General features: G+C 41.6%; 1 protein-coding gene across 2 annotated transcripts; it reads left to right on the top strand.

The window, feature by feature from the left end:
- The first annotated feature begins 466 nt into the window (after positions 1-466).
- Positions 467-10,504, top strand: pwp2h (PWP2 small subunit processome component). 2 transcript variants are annotated; one of them, XM_067583009.1, is made up of 21 exons: positions 467-636; positions 1,008-1,120; positions 2,689-2,783; positions 2,908-3,007; positions 4,227-4,370; positions 4,452-4,587; positions 4,671-4,906; positions 5,132-5,275; positions 5,357-5,427; positions 5,635-5,771; positions 6,704-6,852; positions 6,987-7,134; positions 7,242-7,392; positions 7,657-7,837; positions 7,967-8,114; positions 8,324-8,432; positions 8,722-8,787; positions 9,295-9,513; positions 9,645-9,795; positions 9,909-9,983; positions 10,205-10,504. In XM_067583009.1, the coding sequence occupies exons 1-21, from the start codon at positions 619-621 to the stop codon at positions 10,368-10,370; spliced, it is 2,757 nt and encodes a 918-aa protein (XP_067439110.1). In that variant the 5' UTR covers positions 467-618; the 3' UTR covers positions 10,371-10,504. The 2 variants fall into 2 exon arrangements, with proteins under 2 accessions (XP_067439110.1, XP_067439111.1); XM_067583010.1 differs by lacking the exon at positions 9,909-9,983.
- The last annotated feature ends 455 nt before the right edge of the window (positions 10,505-10,959 follow it).

Genomic DNA, 10,959 nt, shown 5'->3' with positions numbered 1-10,959 from the left:
TCAAGGATGAACTGACTAGAATTCGGTGGTCAAAGGTCAAAGGTCAAAGTCACTTCATAAAACATGTTTTTGGCCATAACTCAAGAATTTACCCACCAATTATGACACAGTTTCACACAAATGTTTGATAGGATAAAATGATGAAGTGATGACATTTTATATCCAAAAGGTCAAAGGTCAACTTCACTGTGTCATCATAGTATTCTGATTGTGGTCGGATATTGATGGTGACACCAATCTTGGGTACTCACCTTGAAACTGTGGTGATTGTATTAAATTCCTTCAAAGTCTCCACTATAAATATAATATGAGTCTGGATAGACTTGGATGGAAACTGTAACTTGACTGGTTGGCAACCGCGAGGCGTTATTTCTATTATTAAAATTAATGTGCCATGTTTCTCATTTTCAGTCGTTTACCCTCCGCTCCGCCAGGGGGCGCAGTGTGTTTGGGTTTAGTTCAAATCAAACCGGATGTGTGAAGTGTCAACAAAATGCAAACACGTGTGGTGTAGCAGCAGCGGAGGAAGAAGCATGTGTAATATTAATACTTTTACTCGGGCTATATAAATATTAAGACACCAGATAAATGCATGAAGTGTAAGGAATATTTGGAAACATGAAGTTTGCTTACAGGGTAAGTACGTGATGTTTAGCTAATGTATGAGAGAGAACTCACACCAAACTTCATTCAAAAACTGTTCAGTTTAGACTGCTATTGCACATCAGTGAGGTGTAAACTGTGTGGCTTTGTTAAAGTGTGAGCATTCACACTTAACTTGTGCTGACGTCTGTCACACCAAAAATCATTTGGTTGTCTAATTTTTATCGTTTTTAAATGGGTTCTTCTCCGTTTTCAGCTAAAATAACTCACAACTGAAGAGCCAATGAATTGATGGTCTTTTAATAAAGTCTCAACTCAAGCAGAACATTTTACTGTTTTGTAAATTGGTATGAGTGGGTTTATTTGTTAATATCTGCCTGTAAGCAATCTGCTGTTTGTTGTAGTTTTCAAATCTACTCGGAGCAGTCTATCGTCAGGGGAATCTGAATTTTTCCAAAGATGGCAACGCTGTGATCAGTCCAGTTGGAAACAGAGTCTCTGTCTTCGACCTGAAAAAGTAAGTTTTAAGTTGGGTGTTTACAGGCCTGATTAACACAGTGTGGTGCCCCCCTCCTCCCACTTTACATATAAAAAAGTGAAATTTATTTTATCTATAAAGACCATAGATTTACATGAACTTATAGCTGAAGTACAGGCTCAACACACATCTGGTCTCAGGTGATCCGATCACAAGTGGACAGCTCTAATTACAAGATGTGAACACACGCAAGACGCATTGAGATCCGATCACTCAGACCACATTCAGAGGTGGTCTGTCCCGCATGTGGTCACATTCGTTTAGTAGTGTAAACGCAATGTGGCCTGGTCCACATTGAGGGATCGCCTATTCAAGTGCTGTCCTCTATTTTTCGCCAGACTAGACACAGGAATTGCATTGCTGCCTCCTGGTCCATGAGCCCTCCATCCAAAGCTGTGTTCAACTTGTTTGGTAACGGGATAAATGCGTTATTTTGTTTTTCCATTTTCATGTGAAAAAAAGAAAACAAAAAACAAAAAAAAACAACTTCCCGTTTTCTCCTGTTTTTCCCGTTTCCTCATCAAATTGGCAGTTGGAATAGAAATTAAACCAAAACCAGAAAATGATTTGTTTTTCGCTTGTCTGTCTAAAAAATATTTCAGAAGCTAAACACTGTTGAATAGTTTCCTCTGTTCTGTCAAGTTGATAACTACAGTATTTAGTTTTGCTGCGGACAGCTGCTTTACTCCAAACAATTTCACTGTATGAACCTGGACTGTGTGTGTGTGTGTAACAACTGACCTTTTGGATGTGCAGAAGAGCACAGAACATTAATGAACATTAACTCATAATATATTTGTTTATCCTGTTATCAAACAAGTTGAACATAGCTTTGGACGGAGGTTACACGGACCCCTGGTCCTCCCGCCGGTTCAAACCAACAATGAATTTGGTCTTTGCAAACGGAAATGATGGACGTGTTTATTTTCATATAGAGCAGGGAAGTGAGAGCCGATCACAAGTGGCCACCCGAATCGACCCAAGACGCATGATAATACCGGGTGTAAACAGGGCCACTGATGCTCAAATCTGAATGCAACTGAATATTTCCATCATAAATTACCTGTATGAAGCCTACATGCAAAAACCATTACAGAATATGTCTAAAGAAATCATTACACACATATACCAAATAAGAAAAGCCTAATAACAACTGTTGCAAGCAACCATTTCAACAGCTGAGTGATCATAGAGCGTCAGGTGAGGTGATGTGAAGGTATGGTTCCCCCGAGCGGATGCAATGTATGGATAATCTGGCCCAGGGTGTTTCCGACTAACCTTCCATATAACTTTTGTTTTTATATACAGTACAATATGAATTACCAGATGTTGGTGAATAAATGTAGCAGCAGGATGAAACAAAACACATTCTCAAATATAAACTGCTGTAATTCAGTAACGCAGCCGACACATGAACTTGTTTTCAGAATGGTACTGAACTAAAATGAAACCTGTATGTGTAAACAGATGAAAATCAAAGCAAAGTTGGCATTTATTAATAATAAAAGCCAAAGCAAGTCTGAAGCAATTTCTTCTCTGTCCTCTAGCAACACATCTGAGACGTTGCCAGTCTCCACTACAAAGAACATAACATGTGTGGGTCTCTCTCCTGACGGGAACCTGGCAATCCTGGTGGATGAAGGTGAGAAATTATACTGACTGTACTAAATAAAAATTTTCTTTCTCTTCCTGTTTTGTCTTGTGATACCCAATAATAAGAAAACATTAAAAACCCAAATGCGTCTGTTCATGTTTGTGTCGTACAGATGGCGCAGCGCTTCTGGTCAGTCTCATCACCCGAGCCATCCTCCATCATTTCCACTTTCACAAACCTGTCAGCAGCATCCGCTTCTCCCCTGACGGCAGGTAAAGATGTCTGAGGGAGCTCTAACTGAAGAATCAACACTTCAACAGACCTCATGTTTTCTATTTATTATGAAAAGGAAAGGTCGAGAATTTATAATATTTCAGGTTTGATTTTATTGATGTGTGGGAAGATTTTTTTGAAACTGAAAGAAACAACATAAAGATGAATTTATGCACAGAAGTATGCACAGATTTTTAATTTCTCCCTTTAAACACTTTCATTCATCCTTTTTAGTATCAGATACAACTTGCATTCAAGAAAAATCATATGAGCATCATAAAGGCATAAATTATGGGGTCCTTTCCTGCATCTGTCTATGAAAGGAAGGAATCTCTGTCTGTATGTCCTTCGTGTATCTCTTAAACCGTTCATCGGATTGATGCAACACTTGGCAGGTGTATGGCTGGGGAAGAAAAGGAGCGCAGTGTCGAATTTGGTGCAATTTGGACACACGGCATGATAAATATTAATGAATTTAAACTCTGAATAAACAAGCCATCAGCCGATCCACTTCTGGGCTCTGCTACTGCATGTCATGATTAGAGCTTTACAACCGTGCCATCAGAGGGAGGAGGGGAGGATATCTCTCTTTGTGCAGTGTCAAGTGTGAAGTTGTTTGGACACACGTCACGTTTAATAAACTTTGAATTAACAAAACGAACAGCTAGCTGCTCTGCTCTTTGTCTGAGTGGAGCAGGGACTGTTTGATACAAACACCTTCACATCACAGCGGGGCGGGGCTTCTGGTCTCTGACTTGCTGAGTGGGACAAAGGCATGCGCCCCGCTCAGATAAACTGCCCGAGAGAGGAGAACCAGCACACAGGAGAAACAAAACAGAGGCGCAGGCAGTAAAACTAGCCAATAGGAGCACAGACACGTTTCATTGGCAGCAGAATCAACCAATGGAAGGCCATAAACTGCAACTTCTGTCTAGTCTGTCTGGATTAAAATATAATTTATTAAATCCTTATTATTTTAATTGATAGATTTATCAATTGATACATATATATGTGGCTCTCAAGAAATAATAAGCAATCAGCCCGTTATGAACAGGCATGTTTGGAACGGGTGCGGCACTAGTTTTGTTAAATTTGGCATTTTGAAATACTGCTTAGGGTTGTGACCATCTCTGCTGCTAATCTGTTTTAATGTTACAGTATATTTGTGACTCTCCTGGATGCTTTTAATTCACCATTATTAAACCGTGACTTCCTCAGGAAGTTTGTTGTCACAAAGGAGAATGTAGCGTTGATGTACCACGCACCTGGGAAGCAGCGGGAGTTTAACGCCTTCGTCTTGGACAAGAGCTACTACGGTCCTTACGATGAAACCACCTGCATCGACTGGACAGATGACTCCAAGTGAGTAAAAGTCAAATGATTTGTGTGACACCAAAGTGTAAAAGAAGCCTGCGACTGATCGAACAAATCCTTTTCCTTCAGGTGTTTTGTGGTTGGCAGCAAAGACATGTCAACGTGGGTGTTCGGCGCAGAGCGCTGGGCCAACCTCATCTACTACTCCCTGGGTGGACACAAGGACCTCATCGTGGGCTGTTTCTTTGAGAAGGACAGTCTGGATGTGAGTTTCAATACAGACGACTCTGCTCACAGAATGAAATCCTCATTATCACCACAAACTGTATGTTAATCCTGTGTCTCCAGCTGTACACGGTGAGCCAGGACGGGACGCTGTGCGTGTGGGAGAGCGACACCGAACTGGACGGCCTCGTCCTGAAGAAAAGCCGCGACAAACCCAAGCCCCCGAGACAAGGGGAGGATGAGGATGAGGATGAGGAGGAGAGGGTGGAGGGAGAGGAGGGAGAGGTCATCAGAGGGAAAGCTGAAGCTCCCAAAGAGAAGGAGGAGACTAAGAACGTTCGATACAAGCAGAGGAACAAGTAAGAACTTTTATTTTTCATTCTTTTTTTGGCTGATTTTGTTAATGAAATCTCTTTTTTTCTATCATATAATGGGAGGTAAATCCAGACCTGTCAGTTAGGATTTGATGATGCATCATAATTAAAATATACAACAGCCATTTTCAAGTGTGGATATACATGCAATAATCTCATTAAAAAGACAGTATATTATGGGTTTAATTGAGCAGGATTGTGCTCTTGTAGACACTTCTTCAATAAGGAGGGGGATTTTAACAACTTGACAGCTGCCGCCTACCACAAGCCGACACACATCCTGGTCACAGGTTTTGCCTCGGGAATCTTCCACCTGCACGAACTTCCAGAGTTCAACCTTATTCACTCGCTGAGGTGAGAGAAAAGCTGATTTACATTCGTCACATTTTCTCATTTAAATTATAATACTTTAGCTGATTATTTGAGTCCTTTCAGTATTTCAGACCAGAGGATCGCTTCAGTGGCTATAAACAGCTCTGGAGATTGGATCGGCTTTGGGTGCTCGGGTAAGAAGTCTTTTCCTCTTTAGTTGTTGTTCTTTTTTGTGTTTCGCCCATTTAAGGTCTTCAAATTGCATGGAGTTAGTTGAATAGTCTAATATTTTACTCAATAAGTAGCACTGAGTTCAACTGTTTTTCAGAAATTTGTTTGCAGAATTTAAAATAGAAGTGTTTTATTATTCTGGGATATTTGTGGATACTCGTGTATTTCAGGGATGGGTCAGCTGCTGGTGTGGGAGTGGCAGAGCGAGTCGTACGTCTTCAAGCAGCAGGGACACTTTAACAACATGGCCTCGCTGGCTTACTCACCTGACGGACAGTACATCGTAACAGGAGGCGATGATGGCAAAGTGAGTGCTCCACATCTCTCTATATAAAGCAAGGAATCTGTATGTATGTGTGTAAATACAGACAGCACCACTCTGCCATTGCAATCCACACTGCGGTTGGAGATGGGATTACATCTGTAGCGATAAGAACTACTATAGAGAATGAATTTAAAAAGTTGAGTTAAAAAAGTAGAGAGATAAGCTCTATCCCTGTTTCTCACAAGCAGGAACTTTGTATGTATGTTCAAGACATAACACAGGATGTCTCCTGCACATTTTGAAGGTGCGAGGTGTTTAGGGAGCATCGGTAAATTATAGCGTCTACTGATAATCTGCGTGAGAAGCGTTTAGGGGACAGGCACAGCTCTCACATTTTGAACGGGCACTGCACTAGTCTTCCAAATGCAGCATTTTTCTCAATTTATATGCAGTTGTGGAAAAAAGGGAGAAATAATATGATGATTGTCAGAGCTTGAAGAAAATGAAATAAAAAAACAAGTCTAGAAATAAAAGATGATTTTATTTCATTACACATATATCTGCACTTTTTTGTTATTGTTAAGAAGCTCTCATGCTTGTGTAATAATAACCACAAGCAATAAGTTATATGAAGAATATTTCTTGCTCAGCTTCAATCATAAAGAAAATTGAAATCTGGAAAAGGAAAAGTTAGTCTGTTGCAAGGCTGAAATGAGCATGAAAAACATCAGGACTCATGTAAAAATGTCAAAAATCAAAATAAGTGACTTAATTTCCAGTGTGTTTGAATCTGTAAGGATGAAAACTCTCAAACAGGAACAGAGAAATGTTTCACTCAGTTATGTATTATATTACCAGGCTTAACCAGGCTTTGAATTGCTTTCATTGTATTTCAAAACCAAAAAAAAAACAACCCTGTGCTTTGATTTCAGCGTGTTTGTATCTGACATCAAACTGTGGTTTCATTTCCGCAGGTCAAAGTGTGGAACACCAACAGCGGCCTTTGCTTCGTCACCTTCACAGAGCACACCAGCAGCGTCACCAACGTCACCTTCACCTCCAGCGGCTTCGTCATCGTCAGCGCTTCTCTGGACGGGACGGTCCGAGCGTTCGACCTGCACAGGTGAACTTACAGTGAAGCCGGTTCGCTTCCAAAGTTTGATAGAGATGGAGAATGAGCATGAGGATGTAATATATGAATCCGTGACTTAGCAGTGTATGTATGAAGGAGTTTGTGTTTGCATTTATTCATTACAGGTACCGAAACTTCCGGACGTTCACGTCGCCTCGGCCTGCGCAGTTCTCCTCCCTCGCAGTAGATGTCAGTGGAGAGCTGGTGAGTGCAGGAGCCCAGGATTCCTTTGAGATCTTTCTCTGGTCCATGCAGACAGGCAGACTGCTGGAGGTAGGCACATAATGACATTATTTCAGTGAAATGCAGTAAAAAAAACTTGGCTTAGGTTTAAACATGTTCTTATTGGCCTCATCTCCTTCCTCCCTGTGGGTGACTAGGTCCTTGGGGGCCATGAGGGTCCAGTCAGCTGCCTGTGCTTCAGTCCAGTCCAGTCCATCCTGGCCAGCGCCTCATGGGATCGCACCATCCGGCTGTGGGACATGATGGACAGCTGGCAGGTCAAGGAAACACTTCCCCTAACCTCCGATGGTAAATAATGATTGGTTGAAGCACATGAATTTGTAAAGATTTAAATTATTCTTTAAAGTGGTTATACACATTTTTTTTTCTCAGGTTTTGTTTGATTCCTGTGCATTTGTAGAAAATTTCTAAAAGTATCCAAACTTATTTTGAGAATTTCAAGGCTCTTTATGTTTTGAAATAATTAACACAAAGACTAAAGCTAATCAGAATAATGTGGCATAACTCTGCTTAAAGTGACCAAACACACACTTCTTTCCATGTTTTTCTCAGGCCTGTCAGTGACGTACCGCCCTGACGGTCAAGAGTTGGCCGTGGCCACTCTGAACGGTGAGATCTCTTTCTGGAACCCCCACACAGCCACACAAAGCGGCTCGGTGGCTGGACGCCACGACCTGCAGATGGGCCGCAAAGAGACCGATAAAATCACAGCCAAGCAGTCGGCCAAGGGCAAGTGAGTGGGCAGGATCACACCCTCTGTCTGCAGTTCTCTCACAGTTTATTTCCTCTGGTCCAAACCATAGAGGAAATGTTTCATTTGTAGGATTGATTCAGGTTATGTGTCATCTTTGCTGTCTATCAGGTCCTTCACGTCGCTGTGCTACTCTGCGGATGGGGAGTCTATTTTGGCAGGAGGCCAGTCCAAGTTTGTCTGCATCTACAACGTCAAGGAGCAGATGCTCATGAAGAAGTTTGAGATCTCTTGCAACCTGTCATTCGATGCCATGGAGGTAAGGCCTCACATTCAGCTCAGCCACAGCTTTTAGAGCAATGCATCATGAAATCTGAAACTTTGTTCAGTTAGAAGGACTTGTTAGTGCTTTCAAATGTAGAAATAGATAGTATCCTGGTAAAAAAAAATGTAATTTAAAAAGATAGAAGAATATTTTTCAGTTGCAAATGTACATGACCAGAGACTGTGGTCCTGTTTTGCCTTCAGGAGTTCCTGGACCGACGGAAGATGACAGAGTTCGGCAGCCTGGCGCTGGTGGATGAGGGAGCTGGAGACGGAGACAGCGTCAACATCAGCCTCCCTGGAGTCAGGAGAGGTGCGAAGTGTCCTTCAACAGTCAGACGAGCTTTCATAAAGAAAAACAATCATTATCTTTATTATAAGTATCATTATTATTATTATCTTTTTCACCCAACAGCAGTGGTTTATTTGTTAGTCACTTTGGTTTTTCTCCTTAAATAGACATATTTTCAACAAAGTGTTCAATTAAAGACACTTTGTTGTTGCTTAAGGTCTTCAGATCGTGTTCCCTCAATCTCTGTTGATGTTGTATCACTTCACTCCCTGTGCTCACTGTTGTTTTCTCTCTGTGTGTCTCTTTAAAGGTGATATGAGTTCCCGACACTTCAAGCCAGACATCAGAGTCAGCTCGCTGCGTTTCTCCCCTACTGGTAAGTAACAGAGAGGGTTTTTTTCCTCATGCAGAGAAGTTGGCATCACCAAGTGTTTTGAACAAATATTCAGGAGTAAAATCTGACCGAGGAGAAAAAAATGATATGTTATAAAATTGGATGGCTTTCCTTACAGTTTTGGAAATGTTTGTTAGTTCTGAACATTTTAATTCAGCAAAAACAGTCCAAATATTTTAATTTTTGGCCTGGTCACCAATCATACTTCTAGGTACAATCATAAAGTTGCCTAGCAGCTCTCACAATAAAACATAATGTGCATCAACAAAAATCTTCAAATATGGTCTAAAATTAAGTTGAAGAAGCTCAGGAATTTAGATGAGGGGGGAAACTAAAGGATTTATAAACATCAAGGAAATAAAAACACATACTGTTCACATTACACACTTAAAATTTAATTTATTTTCACGTTAAGAAGACGATGGAGCCTTTGAGGGGAATGTCTGCTGTCAGCTGGTAAATAAAGTAGTTCCCTCTTCCTTCTCTCAGGTCGTAGCTGGGCCGCCACCACCACCGAGGGCCTGCTGGTCTACTCCCTTGATGGATCTCTAGTCTTTGACCCCTATGACCTCGACCTTGACGTGACGCCGGCCAGCATACGCAAGCAGCTGCGGCTTCAGGATTGGGCGTCGGCCATCGTTCTGGCGTTCAGACTCAATGAAAAAGCCCTCAAGCAGGAAGTGCTGGAAACGGTGCCACATGATCAGAGTGAGTAACCATCTTTCCCACAACGCAGCGCCTCCTGGTGTCGTAGTTAAATGTAAAATAATGTTACTGTGTATTTGAAGCTGAAAATCCTTGTACAATATGGATTGGGGGTGTGTGTGTGTGTTTTCCAGTCCGAGTGGTTTGTGGTTCTCTTCCGGACATTTACGTTGAGAAGTTGCTGGGCTTTGTGGCAGCGTGCTTGGAGAAGTCGGGTCACCTGCAGTTCTACATGACCTGGGCCCAGAGCCTGCTCATGCTGCACGGACAGAAACTCAAGAACAGGTCCGTTTCCAGTCCTTTATTAGTTTTTATTCATCTGTTTTAAATTATAATGTGGCACAAGATTTTAAGTAAACTTGATTGATTGACTCTACCTGATAATGTTTGCTGTGCAGGTCAGGAGCCGTACTGCCCACCCTGCAGGCGCTGCAGAAGAGCATCCAGAGACACTTTGACAATATGTCCAAACTGTAAGTGTCAATATTTTACATTTGCACAATTTCCCTACACTTACAAAGATCTTTAGCAATGTCAAAACATTAAATAAATTGTTTTTTTTATACATTTTCCTCTTTCTGTTCCTTGAATGCCGTCATGTTACAGTACAAGTGTCCACAGAGAATCTCGAAACCCAAATTCAAACCGATTCATGTTAAGTCAGTAATTTTGCATGTGTATTTTCTGTGTTCAGGTGTGACTTTAACATGTACAACATCCGTTATGCCGTGGCCCTGTCCAAGCAGAGGGGCATGAAGAGAGCAGCTGAGGAGGATGAGGGGGTCAAGGAGGAGGATGAAGAGGAGCTGTCTGAGGAGATGAGCGAGGCCTCTGTGGAGGATGCAGAGATGATGCTGTAGGCCTGACCTCATTCCAACAACATCGCCACAAATGGAGAATAATAATGTTGGACTGTCAAAGCAAACAGATTTATATGTTCTTTAAAAAATGATTGTAAACTGTTTTTTTATTAAATTCATGTGTAAATGTGCAAGTTTTATATTTTCTTTGGTCTGCTTTCAGTTGGGTTAAAGGTCTTGCTGGACTCAGACATGTGATTCCACTTATTGTGGCTGAATAGACTTGTGTGAGCATGTATGTACAGATTGAGATTGATTGATATCTCCCTGACTCTCCTGTTTAAGTTTTGAGACCTCACATAATTGCCAGCACACCTCCGTCCACATTCAACCTGAGCAGAGGTTTAATGAAGTAGAAACTGAACACCTGTGTGGGTGTGCAGTGCTTATGATTAAATGTTTTAGATGTTTTAAGATAGTCTGGCATATGCAGTTGAAGCTTCTTCCCCTTTTCAAGTAACCTTCTGGTCAGAATCTAGCAGCACAAATGGTCTTTTGACTCTGCAATATACTCCTCCAGGCCAGCTGGGAGATGTAGTCCTCCAAGCATGTCCTACATCTGACCGGATGGCTCAAAAATCTCTAAAAA

The sequence above is a fragment of the Thunnus thynnus genome, chromosome 24, assembly GCF_963924715.1.
Source record: "Thunnus thynnus chromosome 24, fThuThy2.1, whole genome shotgun sequence".
In the NCBI taxonomy this organism is placed as follows: domain Eukaryota; kingdom Metazoa; phylum Chordata; class Actinopteri; order Scombriformes; family Scombridae; genus Thunnus; species Thunnus thynnus.
This window is presented reverse-complemented; position numbering and strand designations above follow the sequence as displayed.